The sequence below is a fragment of the Rhinolophus ferrumequinum genome, chromosome 3 (assembly GCF_004115265.2).
Source record: "Rhinolophus ferrumequinum isolate MPI-CBG mRhiFer1 chromosome 3, mRhiFer1_v1.p, whole genome shotgun sequence".
NCBI lineage: Eukaryota > Metazoa > Chordata > Mammalia > Chiroptera > Rhinolophidae > Rhinolophus > Rhinolophus ferrumequinum.
The window spans coordinates 605,309-622,123 of NC_046286.1; the positions used below are offsets into that span (position 1 = coordinate 605,309).

The 16,815-nt window shown below is 48.0% G+C and overlaps 1 protein-coding gene across 1 annotated transcript in view; it reads right to left on the bottom strand.

Moving 5' to 3' along the window:
• Positions 1 to 1,187: 1,187 nt before the first annotated feature.
• Positions 1,188 to 16,815, bottom strand: part of GABBR1 (gamma-aminobutyric acid type B receptor subunit 1) — a 29,565-nt gene continuing 13,937 nt past the window's right edge. The window contains exons 12-23 of the mRNA XM_033102421.1: positions 12,342 to 12,584; positions 11,687 to 11,750; positions 9,705 to 9,782; positions 7,334 to 7,484; positions 6,716 to 6,848; positions 5,320 to 5,436; positions 5,122 to 5,229; positions 4,601 to 4,694; positions 3,741 to 3,868; positions 3,035 to 3,163; positions 2,674 to 2,817; positions 1,188 to 1,927 (exon numbers count right to left, since the gene is read on the bottom strand). Coding sequence (XP_032958312.1) covers positions 1,754 to 1,927; positions 2,674 to 2,817; positions 3,035 to 3,163; positions 3,741 to 3,868; positions 4,601 to 4,694; positions 5,122 to 5,229; positions 5,320 to 5,436; positions 6,716 to 6,848; positions 7,334 to 7,484; positions 9,705 to 9,782; positions 11,687 to 11,750; positions 12,342 to 12,584 — 1,563 coding nt within the window. The 3' untranslated portion in view covers positions 1,188 to 1,753. The remainder of the gene's footprint in view (positions 1,928 to 2,673; positions 2,818 to 3,034; positions 3,164 to 3,740; positions 3,869 to 4,600; positions 4,695 to 5,121; positions 5,230 to 5,319; positions 5,437 to 6,715; positions 6,849 to 7,333; positions 7,485 to 9,704; positions 9,783 to 11,686; positions 11,751 to 12,341; positions 12,585 to 16,815) is intronic.

Below are 16,815 nucleotides of genomic sequence, written 5' to 3' on the forward strand. Positions count from 1 at the left end.
TCATAAATTGGCTCTGAAACAGGATAATGAAATGACAGGGCCCATCCAAACCTTGCAGCTTTTTTGCAAAAATTGCTTAAAACATCAGTGTCAAAGGCAAAGAGAAAAGTTGAACTTCAAAAGAGCACTTCTTCAAAAAAAAAAACACGCTAAGGAGTATAAAAGTCCTAGCCAAGTTTATTTTTCCCCATACTTTCTTTCATTAGGATAGCAAATCCTTCCATACTTTCTTTCATTAGGATAGCAATTCCTTCCATATTTTCTTTCATTAGGATACTGTGTTTCCCTGAAAATAAGACCTAGCCGGACAATCAGCTCTAATGCGTCTTTTGGAGCAAAAACTAATATAAGACCCAGTATTATATATTATATATATTATACCCAGTCTTATATAAGACCCGGTATATATTACATTATATTATATTATATTATATTATATTATATTATATTATATTATATTATACCCGGTCTTATAGTAAAATAAGACCGGGTCTTATATTAATTTTTGCTCCAAAAGATGCATTAGAGCTGATTGTCCGGCTAGGTCTTATTTTTGGGGAAACATGGTAGCAAATCCTTCCAAGATGCCCAGAATTCTGAGACAAAGACTAAGGTTGGAAGCACTAGGGGCCATCTCACCCACTATCTCCTAGCAGTCATCACTTTTTGTTGTTGCTCCTGGTTTCCAGGAAGGACAGTCCTCATGCTCCAGCATGTTCAGTCACATGCTCCAGACTCCCAGTATGTGTCTGTCACTGTCAGAGAACTCATTAAACAGTAGTGATAGTGACTAGCACAGACCCAACATGCTGCACGGCCAAGGACCATCCTAAGCACTAGTCCTCGCACCAGCCTAGGGAGTAATGCATGATGATGATGATGGTGGTGACGATGACAGATGGTGATTACTATTATCTTCACAAATCAGGACACGGAGAATCGAGATTAAGGAACTTGTGTGCATGTGGTGGAATCTGACACTCTGGTAGTCTGATTCCACACTTTTAACCTAACGTCTTCACTCACTAACCTCAGACCTAATCGTGTCCTGCTATGCCCTGCTAATCCCTCAAAGAATTAATAAAATACCTCTTTCTCCCACTCCCTTTTAATGCCTTTTCGTGGAGCCCTCCGAGTCGCCCTCCTTGGACTGAAGCCCACTCTGTGCACAGTAAGGGACAAGGTGCTGAGTCACACTGTTCACTGGTTTATTGAGATTCAGGGAGCTCCTTCCCCAAAAGACATCGCAGTGTGAAAGGGACACCACCTCCCACCGCACAGGTCCCTCTCTCCGTCTCACCAGTCAGGGGTGTCTTCCTTTGGTCAGGATTCTCACCCACTATCCACTGGAAGCAGTGCTCAAACCTGCCCCCATTTCATCTCTGTTAATTGCCCCATAAAAACACAAAAGCAAAGGGAGCAATCTTGGGAGGTAGTGTAGAGAAGGAAGGTGTATGTAGTGAGGCTGCTGAGGAGTCAGTGAGTGAGAAGCTTCGAGCGAGGTACCAACTAAATTATTACGTAGTGACATAAAACTGTATGAACAAATAAGAGAGAAAAGGGTCTGGTTCCCAGAGTACTGGAGACCCAGGTAACCCCAGGACTCACAAAGCAGCATGTATTTACAAGAAATGGGATGGGATAGCATGTTCTTCCCATCTGGGGGTAGGGATCCCCTGCTTCCTCCCAACCCACCCCTCTTCCTCTTCTCCCTTTCCCTCCCCCTACTGGCCTGTCCTCCCTCACACAACCCTCACTTGTAAAGCAAATGGACTCGACTCCCATCACAGCTAAGCCGGTCAGGGGGCTCCGGGGGCCCCCTGGGTAGGCCTCCAGAGGGGTCTGGGGGTGTTGGAGGGTGGCGCCGCGAACGGAGCTGCTGCCGAGACTGGAGCTGATGGCGTAATTCAGAGACACGCTCTTCTTTCTGGAGGAAGAAAAACAATTAGGAGAGTGGGAGAAGGGGAAGTCATGAAGGGGTGTAAAGGAGGGAAGGGAAGGAACAGCAGAGAAAAATGGGGAGGGGAATATAGGGGCAGATGGACAAAAGAAATTTAAATGGGGAATCAGGAAAAGAATAAGAAAAGCCAAAAAAGAATAATGGGGGCACCAGTTGAAGAAAAAGATCAGGGAAATAAAGGAGGGAGAGAAAATGGGGAAGTGGGGAAAGGTCAGTGCACACAGCTTCCAGTAACTCACACAAAGATTCGTGTCAACCCAGTTTGCATATCCACCCCACACACACACACTGCACCAGCCCCTAACTACAGCCTGGGGCACTGTGGGTACCATGGGCGCCTGCCCAGATCCTATTTACTGCAGGGGACACTCAACACCCAGCTGATGGGGATGTTGGCTGCTGACGCTCACAGCTGCCCCCACAACATGCCCCCACAGTCCATGGCCACTTCCTCACCTCTAGTGGATCAAGTCCACAGTGCAGTTCACGCTCCAGAGCCCCCTCCACCTGATGTGGCCAACACTAGATTTTACCTGACACAGAATCCTTGCTCAACTTCTTCCCCTCCCCTCCCTTCCTTCACTCACTCCCAGGTAGGCTTTCTCCTGAGCAGATCACATGCACCTGGAGCCTACTTCCGACTCTGCTGCAGAAAACCCAGCCTGAGATGTGGGCCTCCTGGAGCCCGCCAGCACCCCTGCGTCAGCACACACCTCGGCAATGATCTTCTCCAGCTCACGGTTCTCCTTCTCCAACAGCCGGGATTTCTCCTCCTCATTGTTGTTGGTTGATGACCCTGTCTTCATAGTGTCCTGAGCCTCCGACTGCCATTCCCCTCGGGTGATCAGCCTGCGCATCTGGAGACAAATGTTTGGGGCATGGGACGGCCATGCGGGGACTGTGTCAGCCATCAGCTGATGGTGGGTTGGAACTGGAAAGAAGGAAAGCAAGAGGGACAGGCTCGGCCCAAAACAAGGTGAGGAAGGGGCAGGGCAGGGCAGGGGAACAGAGTCCTGGGAAGAAGGGATGGAGGGCTGTGGGCTGGAGAGAGTGGGAGCACACCCAGAACCTCACCTTGGGCACGAAGAGCACAACCAAAGTGATGTAGGAGGAGAAAACTATGGCGAGCGAGGCAAAGGCGAAGGCGGCATCCTGCTGGCTGGACAGGATCATGGTGACGGGGGCGGTGATGAGGCACAGGACCTGAGCACAGCGTGGTTGGGGAGTCTCAGACCTGCAGGCTGAGACCAGACCCAGGCTTCTCCCCCCCAGGACGGAGTCTGGGAGGTCAGGCTCCTGGGTGAACTTTCTATTTAAGAAGGATCCACACTCAGGATCACCCTGAGCTCTAGCTTGAGAAGAATCCCAAACAAGCTGTCCCAAAGCAGTTCCCAGCTCGAGGACAGCCCGTCCCTGAAGGTGGAGCACCCATGACCTCTCTGCACACATTCAGAGTCCTGGAGTCAGTCCCTGGGCATAGCTGGCAGGAAACTCTGTTCAGATTCCAGCTGTGAGCCACAAACGAGCAATGTAACCTTTCTTTCTCTTCCTCACCCATGCGGTGGGGACAATAGTATCACTTCATTAGGAGGTTGTGTGGAGATTATTAAGATAGTGTCTGTGTGTATTTTATAAAGTACTTTACAAATCACAGGCATTAAAAACCTCTTTAAGATATCCATTCAACTGACCCAAGACCTAGCGCCTGAGTCTTCCCAGACCCCCCATCGGAGGTGCTGCAGTCAGCCCTGGGGTCAATGCCAGTGTCCAGGGAGCTCACCGCCACATTGTAGATGGCCATGCCCACAGCCCGGTGGTCATTGATCTTCTCAGTGGACACACTCTTGGTCTCATAAGCAAGAAAGATACCCAGCAGCAGCAGCAGCCCCTTGTAACCGTAGAAAATGCCTACGACAGTAGGAAAGGTTCACCTAGGTAACAACCTCCATGTTTCCATTCACTCCCATCCTCTCTGTGCCCCTTACCTACTGTTGCTGTTACAGCTCCACAATGAAAAAGGGAGCCTCCTCTCCAATTGAGCCCCCCGATCTGGCAGACCCATTCCTGTCCACTCCCCACAATGTCCACCCCACTCACCCATACCTCACTGCTTCCTTGTGGGACTAGCAGTCATGTCACACTGGACGATGACAATCGTGAGCAGCTGTCTATCAGTCAAGGACCTGGGCCACACACAGTGTCTCACCCCCTTACCCTCCAAGTGGGAAGCCAGCTTTGCAGACTGAGGGTAGGTCAGCCATTTGTGGACATAGATCAGAGCGATGTTAAAAAGCCCAAAGGGGGCTGAAACCCATGCTCTCACAGCCCCGGTCTTACTCTAGGGAGCTGTCTAGAGACAGATGGAAGTGAGTCTGAAGATGAAGTTGAGGCCATCCCCACTGGTCCCTATGTTGAACACAAATTCTGCCTATGACTTCTTTAGACCCTAAGCTCCTCACAGCAAATGACCAGCTCTCCCCTACTCTCGGAAAAGATTAGTCCAGTGATAAATAGGAGGACATTCACACTGGGTTGACATAAGACCTCTGCCTCTTGTTCCAAAGACCCTTCTCCCTCCAAACCTGCCCCACCCCCGCCTTTGCTACACTGTCCCAGTCCCTTCCCCCACATCCCACACACCAAGCCACGTATTCATCTTCTTGGAGCTGCAGTGTTCCAGCTGGGGCAGAATAGACACATCAATATCTTCCTTTGGTTCTTCCTTCGCAAAAGTCTTAGGAAGAAACAGGGCCACAGTAAAAATGGTTGCCAGCCTCTCCTGCCCTCCCCACCTCTGCTTGGTCCCTGACTCCCAGCTCTGCCCCTCTTTCCTATGAGAACCCCAGTACTGAGGTCAAATCCCACTCTAGGCCTGGTAGCGTTTGCCTGAACACCCTGGAAATGCTTATTCCCCCTCTTTCCGTGATGCCTGGAAAGTCTACACATCCTTCTCAGACCCCCACCATTTCCATTTTTCAGATGAATCCAGAGGCCTCTGATAGGGCTCCTTATGTGAAGGGTGAAAAGCCCTGACATGCAGAAGGCAGGAAGGCGGACTCCCGCAGACTGTCTTCCTCCTCAAGACCATGCAGCCCCGAAGGCCCAGACCACCAGTGAGCCCGTTCAGTCTCCTGACCCCAGCACCTCCGCTCAGGCGGTACCTCAATGGTCCGGTGCAGGGGGTCCACAATCTGCCAGATGGCAAGAGTGAGGACATCCATGCCAACCAGCAGGCCCACCGTGGCGTACAGCTTCCAGGGCTCCAACGTCTGGGTGAACACGGAGCATAGGCATGTCAGGGGAAGTCCACTAAGCCTGACAGCCAAGGTGCTAGGGGCTGAGGATGGGAAGCAGCTCACCTTCCTCCACTCCTTCTTTTCCTCCTTCTTTGTGAAGACTGTGTGGACCCACCAGATCTTGGTGAACATAGATCCATAGCCTAGACTAAAGCCCAGACCCAGGAGCCAGAGGCGGGCCTAGGAAAAGAGAGAGGGCATAGGAAGAATAAGGTGGGGCAGGTGGTGGGACTGTGACAAGGATGGGATGGAAGAAAATAGATGACCACGCAGGCAGGATGCAGCCAGCAGTGGACGGAGGGGAGTGGAGAACCAGCAGGGAAGGGTCTCCCTACCTTCAACAAATTCCTCCCATCCATCTTCTACTTTGCCACCAGGTGATCTTGCTAAAACCTCCTGGACAACCCCCATGCCTACAGATTGCTGCCTGGACACCTCCAAATGTGGCATGAGACCCTTCACAACTTGGCTCCACCCACCCTCCAGGCTCACCTCCCAGGCCTCACCTCCCCCACGCTCCAGCCCTGCTGAACTGCTCATTCTCCCGGTATCTGCTCTCTTTTGTGTCTTTGCCACGTGATGTTGCATCTGCCCCTAAAGTAACCATCCTTTATTTCTCCAGCCGACAAAATCCCATGCATCCTTCAATATGCAAACGCCACCTATTTTCTGAGCTACTCTGAAAGCTGCTTTCTCATCTTCGCTCCCACAGCCCTTTGCATAGACACCTGTTCTGATACGGGTCACGCTGCAGTGCAGCAAACGGTCTGCCTTCCCGCTGCATTCTGGTCTCACCAGAAGCATACAGGTCCTGGTGACCTAGAGTGCATGTGTGTGCAAATGCCATGTGTGTGCATGCATGATGAAGACAGGCACAGGGCAGGGGCAGGGGAAGGGCGTCAGGGGGAAGGAGGGTGTTTTCTGCCAGCACGACACAGAACCACACAGATATCACTGTTGAAACCAGCCTTTCCCCACGGCCCCAGAACCTTCCATGTACCAAGAATCCCACAGGGCCTCCTCCCTATACCAGTGGTCCCCTCCCTGCAGCTCTCCCGGATGTCAGTTCAGATTTCTACCCCCATCCTTCCAACTCCAACTAAGACTCCTACAGTAAATGCACAGTTCTTATTCTCAGCCCCCACACCAAAGACAAGCCACCATAGTTCAGGGGTCCTTTGTGCAGTACTCTTTCCTTGATCTTCAATACTCCCTCCCCTTCTCTGCATGGGATACCACAGCAGCCTGGGAACCAACAAGCGAACCACAGAATGAAAAGCTGGAGGCACAGAAAGAAGGGATGGAGCCAGAGAGAGGCCCAGGGGGTGATGCTAGGAGAAAGAATCGGAACAAGAGTCAGGGAAAGACAAGGAGAGGCAGGGCACTGTACCTCACAGGTGCTCCTGAGGTGGGTGGGAGAGCCCTGCCAGATGCAAGGCATCTGCCCACCACTGCTCACCTGGCAGACAAAGGGGAACTGGCTCCTTCCGATGTGGTGGCCATCCAGCCCGAGAGGGAAGACAGCAGCCAACGCCAGCGAGCAGCCCACAGCAGTCAGATTGTTCAGGTTGGGCTGTGAGTTCTGGATGTAACTAAGGCAGAGGCAGGAACGGTGGGACAGGAACAAGAGCAGAGTCACCCTCTTCTCCAGGGAGGCTCAGCTCTCCAAATGCCATGCAACGACCTGACCCAACCTCAGGGCCACAGGACAAGGAAGACAGGCTTGGAGCAGGCAGTCTCGAGAGACAAAGCGACTCGGTCAGAGGGCTGCAGATGGAGCTGCAGGGGGTGGTCCACCATTGGACTCCCAGCACACACTCTGTGTAGAGCCCTGCACCACGTTGCCTGGCCCCAAAGGCTTTTTTATTTTTCTATTAGCTACTTTGGAGCAGGGATGGGAGTTACATCCAATTTCCCCCTTTCCGTTCTCAGTGATCACAGAGAAAGCAGTAAGTCAGAGTGAAAACCTCAATGACACATGGCCTCAGAGTTACACAGGTTTGATTCTTACTCCCTTCAATGATCATTATCTTGGAGAAGCAGACAGGACAAGAAAAATGTCAGAAGATAGACTTACCGGACATGGGAGTTGTAGATGTTAAAGGACAGACAAACAACAGCTAGGACAATGCCCAGGCTGGAGAGAACTGACACGGAGATAAAGAGTTTCTGTGACAGGAAGCGGAACGTCTTGATGACCAGGGTCTGGTCAGCAGGGGGGGACCCTCCTAAGGCACAAGGGATGGGGGAGGACAAGGGGGAAGAAAAAGGAAGGAGAACAAAGGAATGAAGGTGGGACAAGATGGACACTCACGTCTTTGGCTGTGAGGACATGAGGCCCTAACTCCGAGTCGTGGCTGTTGCAGGTGGAGGGCTCTTAGGGAACAATCAGAAATGTGATCAGAAAATGGAGCGAATGTCCTGTCTAGAGGCTGAGAAAGGCTGAGCTGCATCACCAAAGCTGTAGTCTTTCTTTGTTATTGTTTGTTCTTTCTGTTTTTCTGTCTTTCTTGCAGGAAAGGAAAATGGAAAGCTGAGAAATTTATGAGATTTCTTATAATTCAAATCAAAAGCTGCAAAAAAGCTTTATAATTGTAGAATCATAAAACTAAAGAACCTCAAAGTATTTAGTCTGGCCTCCTAACTTTAAGAAAAGAAAAAAAACTAATATGATTTTTAACCCTGGCAGGGTGATAGTCCCAAAGGTGTTTTCTAGTTATCGTTAAGGGGAAGCTCAAATCTGTCAGAGTTCACATGGAAAAAAAAAAAAGCTAATTTCAATTTGCTAAGCTTGGGGGGAAAAAGTGTAATTTAGGCCATGCAGCATTTATAGCAGTACAGAACACTGTCCTAAATTCAAATTATAAAAAAATGTTGTAACTCCAGCAGTGCTGGGAACTACTGTATATCAGCAGGGCGGGCAGATGGCAGGAATCTCCAATGGCTGTGCCTCCCCTCCATCCTTTAGCCAAGCCTTTATTTCATCAGGAGGCCCTTTCCTTTTGCCCACCTTAGTATCTTTCTCCTTTCCTATTATTTTAGCCCACTCAAGCACACAAAGAATATTGCTGACTTTCCCTCTTTAAAAAACACATTTTAGCAGAAGAGAACTAACTGAGGCTTTCTGTCCTCTCCTATGGTTTAAGCAACCATTTTCCTGACAGTGATAAAGAGGCAACTCTAGCTTCCTCCTCCCGTACGCGGCCTGAGGTGACCTCCGAAAATGGTTCACTATTCACTTGACCCAGAGAGCCCCACAAAATCATGTAAATCGAGAGGTTCAAATCTTCGTGTTCACTTTAAGAACACTCGTGAAACTGCCCAGGCCATCAAGGGTCTGCATATCTGGGAAGCCACCAACTATCTGAAGGACGTCACGTTACAGGAGCAATGTGTGCCATTCCATTGTCACAATGGTGTTGGTAGGCGTGCGCAGGCCCAAAATAGGGCTGGACGCTGGGTCGGTGGCCCAAAGAGTGCTGAATTTTTGCTGCACATGCTTAAAATGCAGAGAGGAATGCTGAGCGTAAGGGTTTAGATGTAGACTCTCTGGTCAGTGAGCACAGCCAGGTGAACAAAGCTCCCAAGATGCAGCGCGGAACTTACAGAGCTTGTGGGCGGGTTACCCCACACACGTGCTCTCCCTGCCACACTGAGGCGATCCTAACTGAGAAAGAGCAGATTGGCCTAAACCAGAAGAGGCTGCACGGAAGAAAAAGATCTCCCAGAAGAAACTGAAGAAACAAAAACTTATGGCCCAGGAGTAAATTCAGCATGTACCTCAGTTTTTGAACGTCTCTGTTGACGAACATCTTGGTTTATGAACACTGTAAATTTTATGGATCTATGGTATCGTTAGATAGTAAAATTCATGCTAAATTTGCAGTTTTAGGGGTTGATTTTAAAGGTCTGGAACGGATTAATCCATTTTGCATTACTTTCTATGGGGAAACCACACTTCAGTTTTCGAACGTTTCAGAACTCGAACGGTCTTCCAGAAAGGATTATGTTCAAAAACAGAGGTACCACTGTAAATGCTAATAAAAGTTAAAGAAAAAAGAAAGAAAGAAAGAAAAAGTGGCAACTCTAAGCCTGAAGTAGCTGGTTCAGGTATATCAAGGCACCAGAACACCTGGAAAACCCAAATGGAGTTTCCATTTCCCGCCCCTGCCCACCCCCTGCCTGTGATCCCCAGTGACCCCAGCAATGTACTACTTTTAATAGTGCATTGATACCAACCACCTAGTCCCTCTCCAAATACACCAGTCTCCCCTACCACCATCTGGGGTGTTTTATTCCTTTTCTCTTAACCCCAGCCCCTGGTCCATCTCCCTGGCACATTTCAACATACCTAATGACCCCTACCACCCCACCCTCATTCAAATGCATGACCCTTTTCCATGATTATTCAGAAGGATTGGAGGAAAATATAAACAGGATTCACGTACCAATCCACTTATCTGTTTTGGACCAGGAAAGGTCATCCTTAGTGCTGTCATAGTAGCCAATCTTCTTGTAGCTGCCACCTGGGCAGATAACAAAAGGAGTGACCACGGGTAGGTGAAGAGCTGATCCTAGGCATTCTCAACTTCCCACTTTGCTAAAGTAGCTTTCCATGGTTGTATCTGATTTTCGCTTCACCTGAAGTCCTTGAAGATACTTGGAAGGACCTGAAGAGTCACTTGAGTAAGCAATCTGACTTAAAAGCAGTGTGAGGTGGACCCCAGAAATCAAGACTATATCATATGTGTAAAGCCCTTCAGTGAGGAAGGCTCCACGGTGTCTGTCACTCATTCCATAGCCTCGCACCTCCCTTAGCAAGATGTCTCTCACTTTGATTCTAGCTTCGAAAGCTTTCAACATTTGTTTATTCTCACTCTCATGATAGAATCACAGTGGCTTTCATTTTAATTTTATAAATTTCTCTTACCTTGGTTGGCTTGGGTTCTAAATCCTTAGCTAAGTTGCACTTGCCTCTTAAAGAACCACAAAGGGAAACTGAATCACTCCTAGGATTTCTGTTCTAGAACTGTCCCCGTTACCATAACTTTTCCATCAAAGGCCAACTCATACCCCTTTCACCATGGCTGAAGTCCATTCCCTCTTGTCCTGGATACAAAGAAGATCTGAGAGGATGTGGGAAAAGGGAGAAGAAAACAAAGAAACTTTTCACAGGAAGCCAAGAAATGGCTCTCTTGGCCATGCTGTAAGAGGCTGAGAGAAGGGTGGAGTTGAAAAATTAACTCATAGAAGTTCTGCAAATACAAACAAGTGTGCTAAGTTATAAGAAAATACAACCTAGAAAAGCCAAACTATACATACTACAGAAAAATTAGGAATGCTTGTTTACATAGCAAGGAAATTCAATGGATTCCCTTTAAAAATAGCAGGTTTCGGGCCGACCCGGTGGCTCAGGCAGTTAGAGCTCCATGCTCCTAACTCCGAAGGCTGCCGGTTCGATTCCCACATGGGCCAGTGGGCTCTCCACCACAAGGTTGCCAGTTCAATTCCTCGAGTCCCGCAAGGGATGGTGGGCTCCGGCCCCTGCAACTAAGATTGAACACAGCACCTTGAGCTGAGCTGCCGCTGAGCTCCCGGATGGCTCAGTTGGTTGGAGCGTGTCCTCTCAACCACAAGGTTGCCGGTTGGACTCCTGCAAGGGATGGTGGGCTGCGCCCCCTGCAACTAGAAAAAGGGCAACTGGACCTGGAGCTGAGCTGTGCCCTCCACAACTAAGATTGAAAAGGACAACAACTTGAGTTGGAAAAAAGGCCTGGAAGTACACACTGTTCCCCAATAAAGTCCTGTTCCCCTTCCCCAATAAAATCTTTAAAAAAAAAAAAAAAAAATAGCAGGTTTCCAGGCAGCCGGATGGCTCAGTTAGTTGCGTGATGAGCTCTGAACAACAGTGTGGTTGCCAGTTCGATTCCTACATGAGCCAATGAGGTGCGCACCTCCACAACTAGATTGAAGAACAACAACTTGACTTGGAGCTGATGGGCCCTGGAAAAACACACTGTTCCCCAACATTCCCCAATAAAAAAAATTTTTAAAAAATAGCAGGTTTCCTAGATTCAGCTTTCCTGGAATCCATGGGTATGCAAGTGACAGATCATTAACCCCTCAACCCAAGCCACTGAAGGGAAATTTCTGAAATTAAAATGGAAGCCACTGGGGAAAGAGAGTGGCTATTTTCAAAGCGCATGCCACTTTTCAAGAACACAACCACTATAACTCAAAGAACTCCACTCACACAGGAGCTTTTCCCCTTATTGTTATTTAGAAGTTTGATGGATAGTTAAAAGGAAAGGGCAGGCGGTGGTGGGGAGGCAGCAAGGCCGTCTTGTGGCATCTGCTGGTGTTCTTCTCCCACAGCCTTAGCCCCGCCCTGCCCAGCCCCACGGCCTCCCCGTCCCATGTTCCTGCTCACCCTGCAGCTGCTCGATCAGTGTCCACGCCATCCGCGAGCCGCTGGCATCAAACACCACGTGGCCCTGAGGGAGGGGAACATGCGGAGGCAGGCAAAGGGGAGAAGAGCAAGAGTGAAAGAGAACATTGGGGACTCTTTGAATCCGTGTGTTTTTGATCTTGATTGAGCTTCTGAATGAATTCTATTTATGGCATTTGCCTGCATGTAGGACATACCCTAGATGCCTATACCCTAGATTTTAGAAACATTATCCTTTTGAGAAAAAGCTTTACCCATGAGATTTGAATGGGAAAAATCCTCCAGATAGAACACAAGGAGACCTGGCTTCTGGCTATGTGACCTGAGCAAGTCACCAAATCCCTCTGGGTGCTAATTTCTCCATTTTAAAGGGAATAAGGAGATGATCTTTCAGACTACTTCCTCTTTGTAAGATTCTTATCTGACTCATCAATATCTAACCTGAAATGAGGGGAGGGATTGAAAGGAGCGGAACAGACCATTTTTCCCTTCTAGTAGCTTGTGGGTTTTTCTGGTTTAGAGGTCCCTACTTTCTTGATCTAAGACCAATTATTGCAGGGAGGTAACTGAGAGAAACAGAGAATGCATGTTTCCAGGAGAAGGAGGGCAGGGGAGTGTGAAAGTTGCCAGGACTCACGGAGACACCCTCGAAGGACGAGGAGTTCATTGCCCGGTAGATTTGGTCAGTAATGGTCTGGTTGTTGTAGTTGAAGTCTTCCAGGCGCACACCGGAACGGCCACCCCCTCCGGATGTCTTATTCAGGGCCAATGCCAAGGCCCAGATGGCATCATAGGCCAGCGGTGCCTCCTGGAAGCCTCCTGTCTCCTCAGGGTGTCTTTTTAGTCGTTTGGTCAGTTTTTCCACAAACTCCTGGGACGTCTGGGGAGGGAAGGACAGGAGGAAAGCACTGGAGTGTGGGGAGTAATGGGGTGGGCATGGTATCTGATTCTGGCTGCGACACTTCAACTTGAATAGATTGTTTATGTTTGTGCTGTCAGATTAATCATGTGCGCATTAAAAACCTTTAACTATATGTACGTGTCTGTCTCAGATCAGAAATGACTAAAGCAGGGATTAGCTGGGTCCAGTGGCTTAGCATGTACAGATGCTAGCTCAGAACTACAGAGAAATTAAATGAATAGGCACTTTTGCAAAGGACAGAAAGAAGAAATAGAGAAAAAAACAAGAGACATGGGTATCCCGAGGAAGAGCTGCAATGTTGTTCTTTCATCCTTCAATCCTTCCCAAAAGAGTTAACCCAGGACCAAACAGCTCCTCCAATTCTGAAAGATCCTAGAAAAGGTGACACTACAGCATTCCTCACTCAGCTTATCAAGCAGGAAGATTTTTTCTTTAGTCGGCTAAATTTTACCATCCTTATGTGCTTTCAGTTCACTGTCTCTTAGATGATTTTCAGAAGACTGAGTGCTGCAGAAATAATCCTCACAGTTTTAAAGTCTATTATTCAATCCCTACTCACACCCCTCCCAATCCTCAACCTTCTTTTTTCCAAGAAAGCTAAATAGAATGATAGCTCTTTTAACACTGTCATGAAATGGGTCAAGAGACCTGAACTTCTATCTATAGCTGGAAGTAAACTTGCTTAGCTAAATCACCGCAGGCAAATTGCTTTAAGTTTTTGGAAATATCTCTCATTTAATGGAGAAAATCACATCTGCCCTTCCTTACCTCCCAGAAACCAGACACAGAAAGGCTCAGTGGCCACGTCTTGGCAAGGTACATGTGATACACGGGGGCATTACACAACTGTCTAGATTTGGAAGGTATTTACATACACATACCCTAATAAAGGAATGAAGAGATGAAGGATAAATACAAATCTTCTGGGGGCCGGCCAGTGGCTCAGGCAGTTGGAGCTCCGTGCTCCTAACGCTGAAGGTTGCCGGTTAGATTCCCACATGGGCCAGTGCCATATGGCTCAGTTAGTTGGAGAGCGGGCTCTCAACCACAAGGTTGCCGGTTCGACTCCCTCAAGGGATGGTGGGCTGTGCCCCCTGCAACTAACAACTGCAACCGCAACTGGACCTGGAGCTGAACTGCACCCTCCACAACTAAGATTGAAAGGACAACAACTTGACTTGGAAACAAGTCCTAGAAGTACACACTGTTCCCCAATAAAGTCCTGTTCCCCTTCCCCGATTAAAATCTTTTTAAAAAAAAAAAAATCATTCCTCATGCCCTGCCCTCTTTCCTTTCTATTCACCTTCCTGGAGACACAAGGGAGAGGAAAATGCAAAGGGACAGGCAGTGTGGTACCGTGAAAATAGCGTGGGCTTTGAAGACAGACAGGCCTGAGCTCTGCTCCCCTTGAGGACAGGACCGGGTTCCACTCCTCTCATTCTCAGCATTTAGCACTATGCCCAGCCCATAATGGATGCCCATACAACATATAACTCCATGCAAACTATGAACTTTGGGTGATAGCGATATGTCAGTGTGAGTTCATCCACTGCGACCACTCTGCGGAGACTGTTAATACCGGGAACACTTATGCGGAGGCAGGGGCATACGGAAAACCTGTGCCCGTTCCTCTCACTTTTGCTTTGAACTTAAGCAGCTTTAAAAAAATAAATAGGGCTGGCCGGTGAGCTCAGTTGGCTAGCTTTATTTTTTTTTTTTTAAAGTATGTCTTAAAAATCCTAGCTTTATTCTTATTCTCCCCCCTTTCTTCTGCCTCCCACCCCCCATCACCCACTCCAGTTCAAGCCGTTATTTCTCAGTCTGGTTGTGTAGGACACAGCTAGGGCCCATGCTGGTATTATGAGCCTTGCGCTCCCCCCAACTGAGGCAGTTGGTCGCCAGTCATCGGTCGGCTGCTCACAGCAGCTCATGGCAGCTCCAGCTGTCGGCTGCTCATCATGGTGGCACACAGCAGCCCACGGCAGCTGGCTGCCAGCCACTCATGGCAGCATACGGTAGCCCACGGCAGCCTGCAGCAGCACACGGCAACCCAGCTCCAGGGAGAGCTGTTGGTCACAATCTTAGCTGTAGAGGGCACAGCTTACTGGCCCATGTGGGAATCAAACCGGCAGCCTTCGGCATTAGGAGCACGGCACTCCAACCACTTGAGCCACCAGGCTGGCCCAGTTGGTTAGCTCTTAACAACAAAGTTGCCAGTTCGATCCCCACATGCGCCACTGTGAGCTGCACCCTCCACAACTAGACTGAAATAACTACTTGACTTGGAGCTGATGGGTCCTGGAAAAACACACTTAAAATGAATTAAAAAGTTTTAGGGCCAGCCCGGTGGCTCAGGCGGTTAGAGCTCCATGCTCCTAACTCCAAAAGCTGCTGGTTCGATTCCCACATGGGCCAGTGGGCTCTCAACCACAAGGTTGTCAGTTCAATTCCGCGAGTCCCGCAAGGGATGGTGGGCAGCGCCCCCTGCAACTAGAAATGGCAACTGGACCTGGAGCTGAGCTGCGCCCTCCACAACTAAGACTGAAAGGACAACAACTTGAAGCTGAACGGCACCCTCCACAACTAAGATTGAAAGAACAACTTGACTTGGATAAAAGGCCTGGAAGTATACACTATTCCCCAATAAAGTCCTGTTCCCCTTCCCCAATAAAATCTTTAAAAAAAAAAAAAGTTTTAAAAAAATAAATAAATCTTTTTTTAAAAATGTCCAGATGGATGGATTCTATTTCTAACTAATCACTTACCTGCTATGTAGTCTCAAACACATTATTAACCCTCAGTAGCTGGTTATTCAGCTTTAAAATGGGAATACTACCTTGAAGAGTTATTATAAAGATGAAATAACACATGTAAAATGCTAGTATAAAGTAAGTTACATTTTCTCTTTATAAATTTCCCTGTCTCTCAACTTCATCTTTGTCACTGATTCTCAGATCTATAATCTAGCTCAGTATTTCAAGTCCTATATCTCCGACGGTCTCTAAAGCATTTGCAACTATATGATCTCAAATTAAAAACATCTAAAACTAAGCTTGATTTTTCCTCATGCCTCAATACATCCCAGTACATGAGATTGAATCCTTAGAATCACCTTAGACCCTTAGACTCTTTCAAATCACCAAGTTCTCTTAATTCTTTTGTTAAAATGTTTCATTGATATCATACCTCCATGCACAGAATGATAAAAAATAGTTATAATAATAATAATAATAGTAATAATAATAGCTAACTTTATGTTGTCCGTACAATGTACCATGCACTTTTCTAAGGTACATATGTCAACTTATTTAATCCTTAAATAATCCAATGAGGTTTATGGCCATTTTAGAAATAAAGAAACTGAGGCACAGAAAAGTTTAGCTTGCCTGAAGTTGTACTGTTAGTGTGTGGCAGAGCTAGGATCCACACCAAGGCAGCCTGGCACCAAGTCCCTACTCATCCCAAGGACCCTGCACTGCCCTGGAAGATGCATGCCTCTCCAAGAGCACTTGTTGGTCTGAGGCTTCCTAAGGAGTCTTTCAGCCTCCAAATCCATCTAATGTGTAGTTCAAAGTAAATTCTACATCAGAAAATCACCCAGATGGTGCCATCCCCAGCCCAGGTCCTCATGCGCTCTGTGGGCTCCAGGTCACTACCAACAACACGCTTGTCCACTGGTGGCACCGTTGACCCCACCCCACCCCATAACTACAGTTACCAAAAACATCTTTCTCTCTTGGGTCAGCAAAGATATGGCTGTAAATTTTCAAATGGAAATGTTACTAGGCACTTAAGGAAAACAACAACAACCAAAATTCCATAACCCACAGAAATCGGTGAAGTCACCAAGTGCAAATTTATGATCCGAATTTTTTAACAGCCCTGTCTATTTCCACATGTAAGAATGAATGCTTGGCAGTGATGTAAAATGTGTATCCTGAGGTAGGTTTTAATACTTTATTGTACGCAGATCTGGTGGGACCTCTGTCCCAAGCAGCACGTACTCACAATCTTGTCCCACCTCCCACCTGCCCGTCTAGCCCAGTGCTGTAATATTCTCCAGAACCACTAACCCACTCCCCACGTGTGGCTCCTAAAGACTCTTTCTCTAAAACAGGGTTCCTCAATCTCCACACACTGACATTTGGAGCAGGATAATTCTGTGTTGTGGGGGACTGTCCAGTACATT